The sequence below is a fragment of the Scomber scombrus genome, chromosome 21 (assembly GCF_963691925.1).
Source record: "Scomber scombrus chromosome 21, fScoSco1.1, whole genome shotgun sequence".
Taxonomy (NCBI): Eukaryota; Metazoa; Chordata; class Actinopteri; order Scombriformes; family Scombridae; genus Scomber; species Scomber scombrus.
In genome coordinates, this window is record NC_084990.1 from 16,333,058 (window position 1) to 16,355,130 (window position 22,073).

Genomic DNA, 22,073 nt, shown 5'->3' on the forward strand with positions numbered 1-22,073 from the left:
GATCCGGGCAGTCCAAACATCTGTTTATGTACACCTACATTTCATTCTATGACCACTAACTTCAGTTAAAGCTGCACAGGTGCATCTTAAATCTCAGAGACAGTGACCTCTAGTGGCAGTTAATTGTACATGTCAGGGATTGTGTTTGGGCTAAACCACCGCTGGGTTTTAAACCCCAGTTTCTGACTTTACAGCAATTAGATGTCAGATTATCAGCAGCTATAAATTAGTGACCAAATGTAAAAAAAACAAAAAAAGAACAAAAACAAAAACTACAGTAACCAGGACACTGACTCGGAAAGGCTGATACATTTTTCAAAAGCCTTAATTTTTTTTAAAGATTTGGGTAATTATTAGAGAAGTTCGACTTTTTCAGAGGTATGTACTCTCTAAGTGCTTTCTGATTACTGTACATCAGTTTCATTTCTATTAAAAAAAAAAAGACCGTTTGACTGAAATAATGCATAATTGTTCGCTGTGTTCAAATAGTCTCCATTCCTCCGCCACAGCTGATTTTTCTAAATGTAAGATTTTTTTTTCCGGCTGGGAACAGACCCAGTGGAGGTAAATGGAGCCTGGTGGGAGTTTTGAGTTGAGCCCTTAGCAACAAAGGCAATTATAGCAGGCTTTTCAAACTAATGGATCCCACTGAAGGCTCAGTCTTTGCTTTCTGGAATCACAACTGCGTCCTCACCCTCCACAAGCTCTGACACCCTGGACCAGTGCTCACCATAGGTTGGATCACCTCAGACAACTGCCTCAATTAAAAAAAGCTGGCACTTCGATAATGTGCACCGCGTTATTTCATTGTCTACAGCAGATTTCTAAAGGCGGACAGCACTTAGCATTGATTATGCTGGTAGAGTCTGAACTGCAGTAGCTTTTTTTTCTTTGCAGTGGAGCTGGATGTTTAAGTAAAGCCATTTAAATATTAAGCTGTCTCTGCATATAGTACAGTACCATGCACTCAGGCTGTAAGTGGAAAACACACACAACTTCACATGAACCCACACATCCATCCTCTACACACATGAGTGCCACAGAAAGTCTTTTTTACTGACTTACTTTCATCAGAACCCGTGTTCTCCTCCATGTTTTTGAGGTAGTCATCCTGGAAAGAAAACATATTTGCATTAATGGATTTAATAATTCATGTTAGGCAACACAGTGGAGGAAGCATGCTCTTGCACTCGTGCTTAATGAGAATTCAGAGGAGCATAAATAATGAAGGAACGTAACAGTCATGCAAAATGATGTGGAAACTTTGCTTCACATCATGAATGACAGTTCAAATCTGGGTCTGATTTTAGCAATTCAAATGCATTAAGCTCTTATGATGAAGACATGGTAGCAAATGAGCAAAAAGAAAATTATCATAAACCAAAACACAATAAGACTTGAAGATATTTTAAAACCCAGGGTTAAATTAAATTCTGCTTATTTCCGTCCCATCAAATTCTGGGAGATTTTTTGGTGACGGTCTGATGGATCAATCTTTATTTATTTTAAATTGCCTAATAAAAGTGAGAATAGAAATTTACAAAGTGGTCACACAGTCACAGAACAATGAATACATGTCAAAAAAGAGATTATAACTGCCAGTCAGGGCTGTCATTCATTGACCATGACTATTAAATTGCTTGTTTTTTTTTGCTGATGACATTCAATTATAATTAATAATAAATGAGAAAAATCTTAAATGACTTCAAGTTGTGAATTGATAAAAGTTTAAGTCAAGATAACACACACATCCAGTTAGCTACTGCCGTTTCTTGGTTAACTAAATCAATATAATATTTAAACTTATTTGCATCTGTATGGAATTTTCACTCATGTTGAAGTTGTCTACCTGTTTTTTTCCTATTATATCTTTATCTGGCTGTTTCTTGTTAACACCTAATTTCATCTTGGAGATCAATAAAATGTCATCTTTGTTTCAAAATTAAGTTTTAAACAGCACACAAAACATACTAACAGTTCATTTAAGGACAAATCTTAACCTTTAACTGCTTGGTCTGGTTCATGGCTACATTTCAGACCTGCTGTCATCATACGAGCCACAGAGCAGCTTGAGATCATCACACTGGACTCTCCCGGCTGTTTCCCCCTGAAAGGATTTGTTATGAAGGTGACTTTGGCTCTGAAGGCCTGCAAACTCAGTGCGAATGTCCTGAGGACATCAGGCTGAATGAGTCAGTATCTTCTTAAAAAAGATACTTTCAATTTTTTAATTTGTCCATTAAGTACTTCATTTTTTAAGCTATAATATGTAACTATTCCACTTTAAAATGTCCAAAAAGATATGTGTTAAAATAAGTTATATATTTTGTTGAGTTATGTACTTTGTGTACATTATCTTAAATGTTTCTCGCAATTTTCAGACCCAGAGAAATATGTCATCTTTATCAGGTAACGGTCCCTTTCATTAAATTGCCTGTGGCACTGATTAAGGCCATGTGATACGGTCAAAAGCTCCAGAACAGTTGAGTTTGCTCTGTCTGAAAAACTTTGTGTATTTGCATCGCTCTCGTTGAGGACAGCTCTTGTTTTGAAGAGGTCTGTATTATTATCCATTATTTACTTATTATTTATTTACCACAGACAGTAGTTGTTGTAAATGTAGAAATATAAAAATTCTTGAACTATTTTAGCTCCTGCATTGTTGCAAAGGGAATATTTGCAAACTAACTCTGTTTTTTTTTAGATTGCGTCCCTCGCGGAGTTGCACTGGAACGATAATACAAATTCAGCATCCCCCTGCCATATCCATTCTGACCCATTTCTCTCTGTGTCAGGACAGAGAGGATCAACTATAAAGTGGTTACTACTCGGCACGAGGCCCAGGGAGGACCCTGAGGATCAGGTCTGTTCAGTTTAGCTCGGTCTTATTCGGCTCTGGGGACACGAAGACTGAGCTCTCAAGTCAAGCTGAAAGAGGATAGCCGAAGGCATCTTAAATACTGTGCACAGGGTGCAGCGTTAAAGAGGTAGCTTTTGTGTTCATATTTTGGCTTTTCTGGACTGAAATGATGGTTGTGAGCCAAAAAAGAAGAACATGTCCATTTATGAATCATACCACATGAGATTTGCAGTTGTGTTTGTTTTCTTTCACTATTGGCAGTACTTTACTATTTTTTTTCTAGGAGGCAGTATGCATATCATATGCAGATGTTATTCATATTTTAAATGTTATTGCTTCTAATGTAAATTATTTTTTTGAGGTGTTTTTCACCTTTGAGTTGTAGTCAAAGGCAAATTTCCACTACAGTTGACAATGATGTATTATGATGTACTTATTGTACTCTAGCCAAGATGAGCTGTTACTCACAGGGCAGGTGACACCTACAGCTTAAAAGAGATGTCAAAAGAAAGACATAAAATGCTTTGTGCACATTTACAAAAGAGCCACTAACCTCGACTTCCTGTAGCAATGACAAGCAGCAGTGGGGGAGAAAGAAAGAGAGAGCCATTGTTAGAGATAAAATAACACTTTACAGTTTTCATTTTGCTTCCATTCAGCATGCAAACAGTGGGCTGGTTTATTACAGTTATGGCAGCAGTTAAACTGTCAGCCCTTAATGCACTCTGATTGCAAATACATGCCTTAGTCTCGCTCCTCTCGGGGGACAACATAAGACATTCACAGCGGATTATGAGCGCCTATTAACCGAGGATGATCAGCTGCCACTTCTATGAGCTGGCAGGGGTCCCGATCACTAAGGGTTCATTCTCTGGCTGTGTTTACAATCGACTGCCAAACGCCATCCTCCTGCCAACTTGGAAGTTGTGGATAAGCCATGACATACCGCGTCGGCCTTGGGAATATACAGGCAAATTGGTGGGAATCTTCAAAGTCAACAGGCAGATGTGATTTAGATGTTTTTTATAGTTGCAGCAGACACATAGTGCACATTAACTAAGCGTAGCATTGACAATGCAGACAGATATAGCTCCTGTAAAGTACAACCTTGAGTTAACAGGGGAGTGACTGCTTTCCTTTCATTCCATTTCACCGTCTAGGCTTCGATCCAAGGGCATTACACATCAATACCCACCACAGCCTCTCCCTGTGTGTTTCATCATTCAATGCTCTGGTGTGTTTGGGAGAAATATAGCTCTGCATGGTTTATTTCAGCCTGTGGTGGATGAAGTACATGAAAGCCACATTTGAGTAAAAGTACTGATATCTTACCAGAAAATGACTTTGGTAGAAGTTAAGACTTTAAGTATCTGATATGCTTAATTTACTGATTTTCAATGTACTTATGTATTGAAAGTAAACATACAAGTAAATTCTGTTTATTCTTTTAAGCATGTGCACCACCTTGAAAATGGAGCTGATATTACACTTGAAGAAAAACACAGTCTTCACAACTTAAAGAATTTAAAGAACAAAATCCAGTTTTTCCTTCTTATTACACAAATTGAAGGAGCTGATGGGAATACATTTCATTGTGATTACTCTGTAATTACATGTGAGAAATAAAGATTGACTGATTGAGCCATAGTCATAGCCCTCAACACTCTTCTGTAACCTTCAATTACCACAAACATTTCCTCCACCAGTGTTAAATAGAAGTTACCTGAGGAGATATTTGGCCAGCATATCATACCAATATGAGTATTTCAGTATTATAGGTGTCTTCAAGAGTTTTTTGTTGAATTAATTCCAAAAAATTCAGTGGTAAATATTATCTCTGTAATTCAAAAGTAGAAAAAAACTGCAGCATTAGCTACATTAGCTAGCGGTAGTGCAGTAAAGTGAATTTGACAGTAATATGCAGATACTCCCAAAAAACACTTAAGTGCCATAATTAAGTATTATTGTTGTTACATTTCACCTGATTTAAGCAATTCAACACACTAAATAAACCCAGTTCTTATACACATACACACACAGTTGAACCATAACCATTACTTGACTATAAGCCTAACCTTAACAAACCCTAAATGTACCTAACTTTAAACCAAGTCTTCACCCTAACATTAATGCTTTACAATGATTTATGTGCTTTTTGTCCCCATGAGGGAGGCGAGTCCCCACAATGCGACTGTGTAAACAGATTTATGTCCCCATAACATGAGGAATATCTGGTCCACACACACACACACACACACACACACACACACACACACACACACACACACACACACACACACACACACACACACACACACACACACACACAGTCATACCTGTCTACTTAACAGTGCTGTGACAGCATCTTAATATATCACTATGAACAATTTACAGTCGGCACAAGGACAAGCCAAAAAGCCAGCGGAAGGTTTTAAAAGACTGAGGCAAGTATTCATCATCGAGCAGCAGCAGGACTTTAGATTTCACCTCGGAGACTGTTTCTTTGAGGGAAATATTTTCTCTGTGGCAGTTAAAATGCTCCAGTGCTACATATACGAGAAGCAATATCACTGTTTGCTATCTTAGAATTTTCTGAATCAACTGGAGTCATATGAGAAAAAACAAAACATAAAAACCTCTAAACATGTCATATGAAAGGTAAACACCACATCCGCTGAATAAAATTGCCTTTTCTTTTCATATCTGCATCTTAACACAGCATTTTAAAGGTTATAGCCGTAACACTGAACTTTCAGGGAGATGGCACAGTGTAGAGGGAAACTATTGCTAAGCCAACCTTATATCTCAGACTGTGCTTTTGCAAATACTGGAAAAAATATGGAGTATCATCAAATCCCACAAAACGGTTGCCCTCATCATCAAAGATATGACTGCTGTAGCATGTCGCATGTCAGATGTAACGACTACTTAATTAATTATTCGCAGTGCTTCTGCAATTACCCAGCTCACAGTGCTGGAGGGACCAATGAGAGCCCCACAGTGTGTCCTAAGGCAGGAGTGCTTATCTTCTCCCAGCAGCAGTGTGACAGCAAGGACACCAGGCAGAGGCTGCATTTAGTCCTTCACCAAGGTTGAGAGCTAATGCTGTCCCACTGAATCCCAGCCAGGCTCCTGCTACAGTATGCAGTAAGCCCAGACAAGAGGGAGGGGGAGAGGAGGGAAAGATCAGGGAGCAAGGAGGTATATATTCATGGTGTAGGTCCCTTGAGTTATATGATTCATATCACACACACCACCTCTTTGCCATTTGTCAACAAGACTGTAATGTAGCCGGTGTAAAACAGAGCCGGGAGGCTAATGGAGCTTGACTATCCAGATGCTGCGACTGCTCCTCCTGGACCACTCGCCGGTATTAGGCAGACAGCGTTTGGCCGTAAGCCTGACCGCGCACCTCTGAGTTAAGGTCTATCTCACCTCGACCGAGTCCCGGTCTGCTGGTGACATAAATACCACTGATAACCCTGAACCGGCCAACCCTAACGTCACCCCCCTCTGCTGCACACAGGCACACACCTGTCCACTGACCAAAATGTTCATACTCATCCCTGCTCTGCATGACAACCACACGGGTAAGCTGAACCTTTTAATCTTAGAACGGTTAATTGCTGCTCTAAATTGCTCTTCTGGGCTTGTTAGCTGGCCAGTTATGCACCAATCCAATATTCAATGTTGGTCAGATACAAGCACAACACTGGATTAGTTGCCAGAAGAAAATATCATTAAGAAAGTCATTAAGGTAAAAAACTGTTCATGTTCAGCAGTACGCATTACAGTAATTTGATGTCTGAACATTCCTTAACTATATTACAGTTACTAATCTGAGTAATGCTGTATTATTTTAACAATTTGGGGGTCGACTTGTTTGCTGTCTTACTGGTAGTTTGCTGGAGGGTTGATATCAGTTTGGTCTGTGCATTTATTGGACAGACTGGTCTGAAACATGCTAGCTTGGGGCTGGAGGTGAGGTTAGCTGGCACCATATAGGAGAAATGTGATTCCAGGTACATGCTGTGTCTTCTTGCCGACTTGCTAAGGTTACCCACTGTTAAGGCTACGTTCAGGTTTAGATTGTCTGGAAAAAAAGTTACAGCCCAATAATAACCATTGAAAAATATATCAAGAAACTTGCACAGCAATACTTTGTAGCAACATATCATGTGATAACAGCAGAAGCCACTACAGTGGGATCTCCAGGACACTGTTATCATAGACTAGGGGAAAATATCCAAATTTCAATTCCAGACTTCACACTTTTGCAATATGACTGTTTTCATGGACAGAATTAGAATGCGAAAAATGCATGTTTTTATATAGCTATCTTCAGAAAAGTAGAGATTATCATTCATAAACATTGTAGTAGAAGAAGAATAATCAGTGGGTTGATACCCATCCACAAAATACTTAGTGTTGTGTAACTGGTATCTGAAAAAGTGGTGTTGGGTCATCAGTAATGTTTATTCAGAGTTTTAATGTCAGAGGTTAAGTGCAATTCACAGGCGACGCCCTAAATACTTAACACTTATAATACAAACTATTTAGTATTCTAATAATAAAGAGAATATCCACGGTCTTGTCTCCACAGATATGATTCAAAAAACTGCACAGCAGAATTGTCGAAGAGAAGATTTTGGACTCTGAGTGTGTGAGCTGAGAGCTGCCGGAGCACAACCTCACTTCAGCTCCTCGGAGAAATGCTCACGCTGTAAAAGAAATGTCACAGTGAAAATCTGCATCTCCTCGCCCTGCTGCAATGATCCATCACGTGAATTCAGCCCGCTTGCTCGCTCCATCACTGCAGCTCATCTGTCCCAGTAATGTGACAGGGTCGGTACAGTCTGGGGTCTAAAGGACACACAGGCACACAGAGCTAAACTTGAGCAAGCACACATACAAACCTTCAACACACTGCTGAGGAAATGGTGGAGACATTTGGAATCAAACAAAGGTGGCTGTCAAAGAATTCATGAAAGGACAGGACATTTTACAGACCGCAACACCGCCGCCTATACACGAATATTATATATCAGATAAAGATCAGAGTTATCTCATCCAGATAAGCTCCTCTCTGACCACAGATCATAATATTTCCTCATCTGATTCAGAAATATCATATTTTTTGTTGACTGATTCTTATCTAGAGACACTGTATCCAAACAGGCTCTAATGTATAGGTCATCCTGACTTAATATAAAATTGTTAAAGAATTTCATTACCCCCACCAAGCAGGTTATGTTTTCAGTCCTGTATGTTTCTTTTTTTAGTAAGATATCTTAAAGGAACAGTTTGACATTGGATGAGTAGATACCTTTGTCATGTCTGTACGTTAAATATCAAGCTGGAGCCAGGAGGCGCTTAGCTTAGCTTAGCATACAGACAGCTCATTCAATACATCCTCCACCGCATGTAAGACCTCAAGTCACTGTTTCTACAGTTTGATTTTTGTACACATTTTAAAAACAAGGTGCAACCTGTTAATTTCATCCAATCTTTCCCAAATGTCCTACTTTTTACATCTGGATGAACCCAATAAATTAAACAGACTTTACAAGCTGCTCTCCAAAAATTGGCTTCCTACTTCTACGGCCTATTTGACTTAAACTGCGTTGAATCAATCACGCTAATGCAACCAAAATTAGATGACAAACGCACAACTTAGTGATCCTGCAAAAACTGATGGCATTTGGCTTTTAGGTGGCACAACAGCAGCATGATAAATTGAAATGGCTATAACTCCTTTTTCAAAGCCCTAGTATTCTTAGACTGGATGTTTTCTCTAAAAACTGAATCAGCATGTTTATCTATCACTGTGTCTACTTTGATGTTGGATCGATAGGATATCTGGACAGATTTCTAAACAGCACCAACACTTGTGCTGTGTTGGTGTTGGTGCTGCCTTCAAAAACCCATGTTACTGAAGTCACACATACTCATATATCAGAGTTGTACTTCACAGACTCTGCCTTCTCAGCACAGTTACTGTGTTTTTTTATCCTCCACAACACTGCGTTAGAGGCTAAATGATGATCTGGACATTTTGCATTTCCTCCAGTTGTCATTTATCCAGCTTCATGAAGTCATTTAGTGTAGCGGTTACTGGATAAACACCAGCTGATGGATGGACTTGTGAACCAGGTCATGTCTGTAATGAAACCTGAGAGAGGCGTTCCTCAGTTGATTGCTCAGCTCTATGCTGGAGCCGTGTCATCCTATCAGATCACCGAGGTGTGTCTGACTCTATGACTGGCAGGACATTGTCAGCTCATCATTACTCCAGCCGTCATTTGCACCGTAATGTGCTTTGCCTGATTAATGTAGCTGAATTAGCTACGTCTCCCTGCCTACTTTAAATCGCTTTAAAAGGGCACACAGGCGGAGGCTGTCATGAATCTACATTCCACTCTCTGTGTCTCTGTAGTTACCAGGGAACAACAGGAGTGCATCTCGCCTTTGCCATGGCATTATGGCACTCCGATTCAGCGTGCTGGGGCCTGAGTGGTGGAGGTAATGTCTCACTCAGTTTGTACCCTGCCGTCTTTGAAAACGACAGAGAAATGGGAGAGACACTAATGGCGCGGACCCACCACAGATTGAACCACTTAGAAATGCATTAGAGTGTTCCAAAATGAGGCTGTATGTCTTTCGGCCTGAAACCCACTGGCTTTAGAGTGGCAAAACATTGCAATTTCACTTGAACATGAGGTAGAAATCACACAGAAACACAAGGACACATTTTCACATCTCCTTTGATTCCACATGCCAACCCATGTGGTGGCTATGACTGGATAAAGAAACCATTCCTTGGGTCTCTCATATTGAACCGTGACAGGTCTAAGATTTCTACACCATGTACGCTCTGACATACGCTGCCATGAACTATGATTGTATTACAGGCTGTTAAAGGTGATTACATACTGTGCACATGAAAGGCGCATGATTTCTTTTTTATTACACTCCCACGACAAAATGAGCAACCCACGTGGAAAAATGGGGGTGTCTCAATTGCAACAAGAGTATTTTGGGATTAAGTCACAGCCCAATAACACAGAGCTGGATCAAATTGATCATTTTAGCCAGTGTGCTCAGGGGCCTGCAGGCGAAGGACGCATGTTGTTTCACAAGGTAAGACGCCTGCCTGCAATGCAGTACAGGTCGAAGCACAATCTGCAGCCATCTCTGCACACTGAAGGGCACGTCCCTCTTCCTGAGCCACGAAGTGGTGGACTGTCAAGCGTGCATCCATCTGAAACATTTGCACTGTGCTGAAATGCAGAAATAATCAGGCTGACTGGAGAGTTTAGTTTAGCTCTTGCCTAAGAATGCAGACAATTTAACTAACTGGTCGCAATACTTTGTGTCAAGTCACAGGCTGGTTTGTGTGTTTTTGATATAAATGACGCTCTTTCCAGCCTGAGACAAATCTGAAAGCATTAATACCTTCAACAGGCTTTTCTTCTAAGCCGCAGCCATTTGCTAATAAGACCTAATTTCAAGAAGTTGCATCATAAATTAACCTCTTCCATTCTCAGGAACCCTTCAGCTGTGGTCTAAAAAATCACTGATGAAGTGACACATCAAACAGTGGCCAGGCTCCATTCACTGTAACAGACTCCACCGTTGAATCAAGGCATTGCATGCTCTGAGAGGTGCAGTAATTGGAGAGGAGGAGGACGGCGTTGCAGAAAAATGGATTCTGTTGGACCCTGCTGCTGAGCCAAGCAGAACCCTGGAACGGCGGATACTCTGCAGCATCTTATCGCTCCCTCCCCCCATTTGCAAAACAAAGAAGCAGAAAGAGAAGAGGCGAGCCTTCAGGTTGAGCTCCACACAGATGCCCCAGGGAGCTCGCAGCTTATGCAGGGCCGTCTTTACTGTGCTGAGCCACGCTGCTTCTGCATACAATATTAGCAGGGAGAAAAAAAGCTGTACTAAAACAAGCTGAAGCATGTGACTCCACAGAAACAAAAGCACCTGACGCCTGTGTGCTATTTTCCACTTTGTAGTAGCTAGACTCATCAGTATTGATCTGCAAACACAAAGTTATCAGCATACATACATAGAAGAATGAGCTTAAATCTTGTTTGGTGTTGGCACACTCTTCTAATCCAGGAAACTTAAATCAATATTGAATGTGGTGGTTGCTAAGAAAATAAATTCCACTCCAATAGACTCTAACAAACTGACTTTGTGTCCCTGGAGATAAACAAGACTAGCAGGGTTTTTACTACTTAAAATACAAGCTATCTTCATGAATTGGTTATCACAGACTTCTGATTGATTTGGAATTTTTTAGGGATTCATAAAACATATGACGGCCAGATTCAAGTCTGCCCTCTTTTTCTAAATCTTAATTTAATTTATGTAAATCTGTAAAAACACAGCAAGAAATATAAAGACAGACAAATCAATATTACAGTTTGTTTTACTAATTTTACTGTCACTGCGTGGGCTTGGTCTTTGTACTGTTTGTTACCTAGTGACTGGTGTAACATGTTTTTGAGTGTTGACTTGTAATTATCCTAATTATCACTAGTCATAGTAGAAGTGGTAGATCCTACCAAAACTATAAATGTAATCAAGGGGGGGGGGGGGGGGGGGTAACAGTATTCATGTGGACAAATCATGTTGTCAGTGTTTAAGTGTCAATCTCAACTTGCTTGAAATGCTTTCTTTATTCATAAATCCACTGTGTATTAAACCCCCTTTTTTTCCAAATTGTATATTCATATTTTCTCTAGTTTCATAAAAGATTATGCAAAGTGTAGCGGAGAAAAGTGAGTGAGTAATGTTTTTTTTTTTTTTTAAATGAGTCCCACTTGAACCTAAGAAGGAGACACAAGTCTCTTAAAGGATAAGGATGGAGATATTCTGTATTTTTAATATCAACAAATCCTATGAAAAGAAAAAAAACAACCGTGAATTGATCCTACTAACAACTAACAACTCAGTGCAGCCAACTCCTGATTTCTCTGAGCCATAGTCCTCCATTACCTCTCCAAAACTAGTTGAAATACATCATACAATTTTATTCATATTCATTATGGTTACCATGGGCACTACCATTTCTTCAAACTTCACTTCCACTTACAGCTAAAAACACACTTAATTGCCATAGTGTTTCATTTCATTCATTCTTCTTGTTGATTTCTGAATGAAAGGGTGTGTTGTTTGCTCTAACCACTTACACCTATTTGATGAAAGGTACACAGCAGTGCCCAGCTGTTTCAGAGAATTACTGAGAAAAAAAAGAATATATAGGCCTATTTGTCATATTTTTAAAGAGTAGGAAACTATGTAGTTGGAGCTGATTGCCACATTAAAGGAAGGGAAATCGGACAGCATTGAGAAGCGGTTAGTTTTGGTCTTTTCATTTTCATTGCATTTATAGACAACACAAAAAATACAGAATCTGATCTTCTCAGTAGCCAAAAACCTGTTTGGTTTTGCTGAGCAGCTGCTGTAGAGCACTATTAGCACATGTATTGGGCAAAACCTATCAGTCTATCAGCTCCTGCGATTATTATTTTATTGGCTGTTTTCAAATTTTCAACAGCTATGGCTGCTGTTTAAATTAATTAGTCTGCAATGACAAGTCCATAGAATCTACAGAGCTCCTTTAAAACTGTCAGACGTATGAATTTAGAAACCAGCAGCATGGTAAAGAGAAGATAATGATGATAACCATCCCAGTTGAAGTGCCACAGGGATCTGCATGACACAGCTCACAGGGGTAGCTAAGTTAAATATGCTAGCTGGCTGATTACATTTAATTCCCCCTGTCTGCCATGGCAATGAGAACAAATTGGGTTGTTGTGGCTGCTGATAATGCTAATCTCCTGCAGTGGCAGCGGGATATTACAGTAAAACAGGGAGCCACATTGAGATGTCACGTTATGGCTTGAGGAGGGACTACATCACGCATAAATGAGATTCTGTCAGATTCTTTCAACTGAGAAAAAAGCTATTAGCGCTTTAGCTCTGCACCCTATACAATTTGCTTAAGGTCATTTCAATATGACTTTGTAGTGTGTATCCATTACCCTGCCAACTCGACAAATTAACAGTCTCTGTCTCTCTCTTTCCCACACACATACACAAACAAATATATCCACCACATGCCGCACATACTAAATACAGCTTGTACACAGACAGGATCACAGTCCCTTCCAAGCATGTCCTTGACACCTCTTTCTTACTCTGACAGTTAATACTGAAAGGAGACTCAGCTCTCCCTGCTCCTCCATATGCAGCTCTGGGACAGTCAAGCTCAACACGGCCAGACACCCGTCTCGTCCCGTGTGAAAATCAAACATACAGACAAGGCCAATTCTCCTCAGGCAAGAGCATGTCCTTAAAGTTTTTGTAAGGCTGCCTGGCCTAATTGTACATTACTTGCCCTGCTGTTTCAACAGTGAGTGATTTGTGGCCTAAAGCATAGAATCTATCAATGCCAGGTTGAACCTGGGCACCTTGCATTATTACACCTGTTGTTACTGAACATAAGTGATATGGCTTTTTTTGCTCAGACCACGTGTCTAGTGCAGCTTGGTCCTCTGCGATTCATAAAAATAATGGTGGCCACAAACACACATCTATCAAACATAAAGACACCTGAAGCAGACCTGAATATATTCAGGACAGCACTTTTCTGCTGCCTCAATATATTTCCACCTGGCTAATATATGCACAGCTATGTTTGCAGGTTGGGGTTTTTTTCTATAATTTCCACTGAAATAACAGGTCTCATGACTATACCCTTACTGGAGTGTGATTTCAGCAGATGAAGCCTATTTACCCAGTGAAGGGTAAACTGAGGTTTCTGCCTCCTGTCTGTGCAAGATAACAATAAAGGTCATTGCAGATAAACAGATAGGGATGTCATTGCAGTCAAGTAGCGTATTAATTTCCAGGGGGTAGTAAATAAAGGTGGATTTCTTATCATATGTCTATAATCATGCATGTGACATTTTTTTAAGCCAACCTGTATAATATATTTCTATGTGCTAGTTTTACTGAATCTTAATCTTGCATGGAAAGTCAAAAGATTCAATTATCTGTTCCAAAACCTGAAAATTGTCTGAAGAACACAGCTCACATCAAATATATCACAGATAAAAGGAGTTTTAAATTGTAAGTGACACACATTTTAAAGATACACTTAATCTTATTAGGAATGCCAAGAAAGGTCAATCTGTCTCTAGGCCTACATCAAATTATCTGAAAGACGACATTCTTTCCACTCACATCAATCACTGTATTTTACAAATATAACCAGCATGAATTTTACTGTTGTAAACATAAAATATACGTTTTTTTCTTTTATTTTTCCTGCTTTAAAAAAAAAGTGTCTTGCTGTTTTTTAGCCAGGCTAGCAGCGTTGGCTGCAGGGATGGCAATGTCATAGCTCAGTTCACTACTTTGGTCCAAACTGAAATATATCAATCACTGCTGGAGTGATTGTCAGGAAAGTTTGTACAAACAAATGTGAGATGCCCTGAGTATGAAGCCTACTGACTTTGATGATCAAAGCACCACTGTAGCAAGTAAAGTTGTAGATTTGTGTTTTTTAGTTTTTTTTACTTTTATACAGCTGTTCAGTGTCTATATTTTTGGTTTCTTGTCTAATGTTATGCTTGTGTACCCATGAACCTCGGGAAGCTTTGCAAGCACATCCTCCTGTAAACAATGAGCAATAAAACTGATGTTCCATCAGTTTCTATTACCGATTTGTAGTAAGATATGGCGTAGTTCAGATTGTTAAAAAGGTGGATTATCACTTGAGTCATGGGTGTGCCACCATGCCAGCCATGACTGTCGACAGACAAGCAGAGTGGCAGCATAAAATCGCTTTGCCTGCAGTAAGGCATAGAGGAGCTTCACCAGTACAGAGACAACTCTCAGGCAGATGCCACTATAAATAATGCATGAACAATAGAGCCAGAAGAAGAACCTTGGAAAGGCTAATTATTCAGCCCAACATTTCAGCAACTCACAGAGAAGTTAACAGCTAAAAAAGATAGAATTCAGGCCGTCATTGCTGCATGTGCGTGTGTTAATATACTGATGTATTAGGTGCAGCCAGGCTCCATTATGAAACACATTAATCTACATGTACTGTGCTATGACAACAAGTTGCTTTGTCGTACTCAGTCATGGTGAAAAAGGAAAAGATATTTTGTATACTTGGACAATCTGTAGGCTGCGAAACATGGCTGTGCTTATGAAAAAGCGAAAAAGCCATCCTGCTGCTCAAGGCAGCAGTTGAGCTTCTCTCACTGTTTCCTTTTCTTTTTTTCTTCTTTTTTTTTGAAAAGCATAAATTGCTATCTGGCGAGAAGAGCTTTTCCACAGGAGCAACGACACATAACAGCCTCTCCACTCAATTAAGAGCCACCCACGCTTGTGTTGGGAAGCCAACAGGATCTCCTTTCTTCTCTGTTTCCACTGTGAATCGTATCTGTCCAGTCCAAACATTCGCAGCAAATCCCCCCCGACATTCACCTCCAGCGAAAGACATGCACGCCGATGACACAAAGACAAAAAAAGCATCTCTTTCCACTGCTTCTGCCATTTTGATCTCATTAGTGTGCACGAAGTGGAATTCCACAGATAGTTGGTTTGATAGGCTGATCTTCAGATTCAGACAGTAGAGGAAATACAGATAACTATTTGCTCATTTAACTGTTAGGGTTTCTCTCATCTTAATTTTCAACCCCCGCACTGCCATTCACGTTTAATTGGAAATAGGCCTCATTATCATATTTTGTACAATTGCATACTGTCCTCTTACTCTAATTTTTCATATCCGCAATTACACTGGCTGTTAGCACTGGAGCATAAATCCTGTGGGAGGCTAATAAATGGCTGAGGTTGATGACAGGAGCAGAGAAACCCACAGCTGGCAGTGTGTCTTTGAGCTAAGTAAAGGAGCTCAGTGTCACTTAAGATGCAACAGCATCATGTTCGCTCTTCATCTGAAGAAAAACAGAGTGAACTCTGGACCTGCATTTATCAAAGAGCTCTCACAGAGGAGCCGTTTTGATGTAGGATCAGTGACCAGGCCATCGCCAACATCTCATTCACAGTAACATAGATAAATAATGACTAGCCGGTCCATGGATGGATGAAGCACCAGGTTGCTTATTAGAGCAGAGAAAAGATTGATTAGTTAATCCATCCTTTGCTGTCTTCATGTAGCCTAAACACTGCCATGTACACTTGCTTATATGTCACTGTAGATAAAATGAACAGAAAATTAATCATCAAGAATGTTGACTGTTCATTTATCGTTTAAGTGATGGCAAAAATCCCGATTCCAACTTCTTAAATGATTTTTCTATTTTTTCAGTTTCTCATTATTTTGAATTGAATATCTTTGTTCTAGGGATGACAATGTCAGTCAGTCTGTCCACCACTCACATACTACTGGATAGATTAAGATTATACATTGGTGATTCCTTAACTTTTACTCTAACACAATTATCAGGTCATATTTTTATTAGCACATGTTTATATGCTAAAATAAGATTAGGTCAATCATAAACTATATACCTGCTTAGCATCAGCATGCTAGCATTGTCATTTTGAGCATGTTTAGTATGCAGACGTTAGCATAAATAAAGAAAAATAATAGATAGATCAATAATGAAAGGAATTATTAGTTGCAGCCCTAACGCTTATGCATGTGCAATATGTAAAACATTTAAGTTATTTTCTCTTGCTCCCTTTCTCCATATATTACTTATATATACTTACCTGAATATTGAGGATGTAGCTTCAAGCACACTAAGAGGCTTGAGTGAAATTTAAAGCTCATTGTTATCTAATTATTGCATTTATCACTGTCTTAAATCAAATTCATTCATTCATATGCACCGATAAGGCTAATGATCACTCGTATTTTTGACTCCCTCTTTGCTAATCTCAACAACCAAACGAGCCGAGGAAGCCATTTACCTGAAAAAGATGTAGCAATTTTCCCTCATTAAAAATGTAGCTGGCAGTAGAGCAGGTGCAAATCTTAAACAGCCCTCTGTGGCTGAAAGGCTGCACAGCTCCTTAATGAGTTCCCTCTTTGCACCGCTCACACAGCGAGATGCAAGAATCTAATCTGGCCATGAATGAACAGCACAGTATTGTTCACATGAGCGGCGGCCTGAGCTCCCACTGAGCAGATCCACCCCAACACACCAGAATGCAAAGTGGGACTTGTGTTAGGATGAAAAATCACAAATGCATAAAGTAGTCAAAGAGGTTTTTAAAGTGATGAGCAGATTCAGGAAGACGCAATCAGCTAATTAATTACTGCCGAGCTTAATTTGTGGATAGTGCAGCCGGCTTTGTGTGGGTGAATTCTGTGCAAACGTGAATGTGGGGGAATCTTCATCGGGAGATTTGATATCTTAACATCGATGCCAGTCATAATGGAGCTTGTATAACACCCTGTAACCTGCTGTGGATTATCCCAACACTTCCTGCCTCTGCAGCTGTGGGTCTTATTGTTCTTCCTTTCAACATTTCCTCATTATGTATCTGTACTGGATAATCATATGTACACTGGTCCAATTTAAACACCATTCACATCAATCAAGCTGGCATTACTGTGTTTATAAAGCCCACGTAATGATTTTATTTTTTTCATGTTTTATTTAGATGCAGTATGAATTTTCCCTACATACTGTTTTCTCACCACCTGTTTGCCAAGACAGCTAGTAAACAAATATGACCCCTTCACATTTCAGATGGTGCATTTCTCTGCCCGGTACATCAGAAAACAATCCCATCTGAGCAGAACCAAGCCATCTCTGCTGCCTGTCATCCTTACTGTATCACAGCTCTTCATGTGCAGTGGTTCAACATTTGCTTAGTTTTTAATGGGGAACCTATAGATTCACATGGACACACAGGACTAAGCAAGGGCACAATCCTTTCACCAAATCTACAACCACTACCAACTCATGATTATGTTGTGAGCCTTGGCTCTCAAATTTGAGCAAAATGCTTAAATACAATAGCGACAAATGTGAAAAACAAGAAGCCCAGAACTACAAAACAAAATCATGTTTCACACATTAAACATTTTGAAAAACATGTTAAATTGCTTTCTTGTTGAGTGTTAGATGGCAAGATCGGAAATCTCACCTCCATGCACCAAATACTGTATGTAGCTTTGTCACCGCTGGCTTGAGTGTTTTAAGATGCCCTGTGTTCATGTCACATCTTAGAGGGAAACCAACATAATTGAAAACACGTCAACATGCCTGCCTATATTTCATGGAAGCATTGTTTGCGCTACTCACGAAGGTAGCTTCAGGTCTGAAAAGTGAAGCCAACGCAGAAGTGACTTGAACCTGTATTCCGTCTATAGCCAGCAGGGGGCGATGCCACCGGCTCCAAAACGAAGTCAGATTGTATAGTCTATGAGAAAATGAATGTACTTCTCACTTTATTTATTACCTTAATAAACACTGTCCCAATGAGTTCATGGTTTCAATCGCTAGTTTAATGTCTTCTTCAATACAGCATGACGTTCATTTTGTAAATTATGGCCTCTATTTCATGAGAGAAGTTGACGCTTTTTAAATGGGAGTCTATTGGAGCCAGGGATTTTTTGGAGCCAGCATCTAGTCACGGTCAGTGGTATTACATTTTAAGGGACTTCCGCGTAGGGACTTCAAGCCAAGGTTGTTGCCACTTATTCCTACCCATAAGTCCCTGCTTAAGTGTAAAACATATGCTGTTCACAGGCTGCAGTGACCTCTAGTGGCTACATCTAAATCACATCACAGTATGCTAATGCAAACTTTGAGGGAGTTTCACACACACGCACACACACAGACACACACAGTGGTTGTATTAAGTATCCACCCTGTGACTTTTTCATCTTCTATGGTTTTACAAATTTGAATCACAGCAGATTAATTAAGCTTTGATGAAACTGATCAACAGATTTGTTTTCCCTTTGACATTTAAGAGTCTTCCTCTAATGATCAGCTGCAGAAAGGCTTAATTAATCTACTGGGAGACAAAGAGGTAAAACAATAAATCAAGCAAAAAGTATAGGAGAGTGAAAACCTTTTACTGACACTAGTGTTGAAACAATTTATTAATTAATCAAGTAGCCAATTGACAGAAAATGATCAATGAATTACTATCAATTAGTAATTTATTCAGCAAATTAGTGTTTTTAATTGTAAATTTTTCCACCTGAACATTCAAAACAAGCAAGTTGAGGATGTCTGGGAAATGTATGGGGAATTCTTTTACATTTATTCATGTTTTGTAGCTGATCATTTGATTTGTTTCATCCTTAACAGATAATGTATACATTCAGTATCCTTGTAGAATATAAACTGTAATCTTGCTACATATTTTGTGGCCCTAGATCAAATGTGGGGCCCCAAGAATTACCATCTCCTTTTAAACCACTTTCGTGACAGCATTTTATCCTGATTGCTGTGCTGCACAACAAGATTTTAAAAATTATTTCTGTGTTTATTTTAATCACAAAATGATGTCATGGTTTCCTCACAACATTTTGCATTTGTCACATTGAGATTCCAGATGCAAATAAATATAAATACATTGAAGTCACATCTAATACCCAACCTCGGGAAATCACAAACATTCAAGCCGAGCACAGATCCAATCAGGCATTTCAGCCAAACTAATCCAAACACCACCGAAGACAATATTCAAATTTGCATGACTGCACAAATTTGCATTTCAAGTACAAATTCTCTAACTGGGCTTTCTTGTTCCCTGAGGATCCCAGGGCTCTAGGACACATTCCTGTAAGCCAGCAAGCGCAGTCAAAGGTACTACAGCTTCTCTCTGGCTATCATTGATAAGACTATCTGTCTGAGGTGATATTTCTCAGCAACAAGATCAAACAACTGTCCGGTTGTCAAGGTAGAGGTTTGGATCTGAGTCGTTGCTACCCGACTGCTCCTCAGAGATCTCTAGCAACCTGATTCATGCCATGTTTTCTGTCTTTTGGCACGAGGGAGCCGTCATCACTGTACTGGTGTGGCACACCCAGCGTCACAGCCTCCCAGCCCCTAACCATGCTCACTACAATCTCAGAATCACGCATGTTATTCCCTGGCCTATTCTTTTTTTGAATCATGACAGGACAGTGAAAATAAAGGCTAGATGAAATAAAATAAATCAACCCTACTATATGTATCACACTACATGTAAGAAACACCTCTCAATATAATGCAACACAAATCAGAAGCATCACAAACCACAGCATACCAAAATTAAAGTAAAGTTGAATCAGTGTCTCTTTAAAATGATTTCAGCCAAAAACTGAACATTATTATCTAAATGAAGGCAGTATTGATTACAGGGTTGTTGTGTTAGACTGGTTTAGTTTAACCAAATAAACTGGAAATGTAATGTATCAGTGAGTGATTGATATTTCATGATATATGCCCTTATTATTATGATGAGTTGAAGATTGTAAGCTTTTGAAAAAGAAAGAAGAAATAACGTCAAATTTAGTCTTCTATTAGAGTAGACTGAATATCTTTGGGTTATATTTGTTGCTCGGAACAAAGGAAGACATTTGAGGACATCACCTTGAGCTTTGGGAAACAGTGATAGGCATTTTTCACCATTTTGGGACATTTTATAGACCAAACAAGTAATCGATTATCTCTTAGTTGCATCCCTAGACTGGACTGAGGTGGTATACATGATATGACAATATAAAACTTAACTGATTTGTTCTCAGAGTCTCTTGAGGTTCACATTTGCTGTATCTTCATCTTTAGTGATCAAGGACAAACATTTGGGTTGCCTCAGCAAGCAGACAGCAGTAGGCAGGAGCCTTCAAAAGACATTTTTTACTCAAAACAGTTAACCTTTAGTTGTAAATGCAGATTTTTTAAACACACCAAGTAAAAACTGTGATTCTTCACTATACTGAAACTGGAAATATTTAAGTAGCTTTCATATATCTAGCTGTATCAGCCCAATGCAGACTATGTTGCAAATTAATGAGCAGGACTTCTTTATGAAAACCTTGGATTTACAGTATTTTGCACAACCTTGATATCTATATCATCCACCAATAGTCTGGAGTGTGGGGCTGATTGGATAGAAGTAATTCTCAGTTTATTTATTGAAAATTCAAGTACCTTTTCTGTATTATCTCTAGTGAATGGTGCTACAGGCATGGCTGAACAGAATAAACAATTCTGTTACAGCCTAGAAATCAGTCTGGACAACAGATCCACATGAGAATAAGAGCGGTTTTACTCTAATTGGTTTCTTCATATATTTGTGATTGCGACAGCACACAACTGATGTCTTGCTGTGTGTGTTTTTTTTTTTTAATCTGACAGCCTCCTAACTGTGAGCCTACATTTTATGTGCAATATGGCACATCAGAGGGTATTGATCAGGGAATACAGACACTGTTCTGGATACCACAGTTTCCCCAAAAGGAGCTTAATGGCTTTTGAGACTCGGAAATAATGTCATGAATTACCTTTTAGTTCAATCACTCTTATGTGTCTGTAGGTAGCAGCCTGAAAAACGCAAAAAGGACCACGCGCACACGCACGCGCATCCACATTTATAAACACACTAATACTGTTTTATATTTCTCTCCTCTTTTTCAGGTGTTTCTGTTGCACAAAACTGCTAATATTGCGTGAAAATGTGCACTTCAGAGCGACAGTTAACTGTGCGCAAAATCACCTGAGAAAACAACCCGCGTTGCCTCCACAGGCAGCATCTCAAACAGCAGCACAGCACGGACCACATAGAAGATATGACACGCTTCTCTGACTACACTGAATACACCACTCACGTCTCTGAAGCGATTCCAGTGCTTGATCTTACGGCTGTACTGGGAGATGGTTGACAGCCATTGCTCATCTTCCATGAAATTCCCGGCTTTCCCTGCTTCTTTCTCACTTTTCACGTCCACCTGGAGCGAGAAGCCCACCAGCAGGCACAGGCAGGCGACGACTTTCACAGCGACCATGTTGCTCAGGCAGCTCGGGACTGGGATGTATCCTGCTGCTGTCCTCTAGCCAAGGATCCACATACAAGACTACTACTGCTGCTGCTGGTGGTGCCGCTACTGCTGCTTCAACACACTGAATGGAAATGAGAGAGAAAGGGGGAGAGGGAGAGAGAGGAGGAGGAGAATGAGAGGGAGAGGAGAAACAGAGAGAGA

At 39.7% G+C, this 22,073-nt stretch overlaps 1 protein-coding gene across 1 annotated transcript in view; it reads right to left on the reverse strand.

Annotated features, from left to right (window-relative positions):
* LOC134003211 (testican-2-like) overlaps positions 1 to 21,863 on the reverse strand; it is a 38,530-nt gene extending 16,667 nt beyond the window's left edge. The window contains exons 1-3 of the mRNA XM_062442344.1: positions 21,702 to 21,863; positions 3,414 to 3,422; positions 1,066 to 1,111 (exon numbers count right to left, since the gene is read on the reverse strand). Of these exons, the coding sequence (XP_062298328.1) occupies positions 1,066 to 1,111; positions 3,414 to 3,422; positions 21,702 to 21,776 (130 nt within the window). The 5' untranslated portion in view covers positions 21,777 to 21,863. The remainder of the gene's footprint in view (positions 1 to 1,065; positions 1,112 to 3,413; positions 3,423 to 21,701) is intronic.
* Between the last annotated feature and the right edge of the window lie 210 nt (positions 21,864 to 22,073).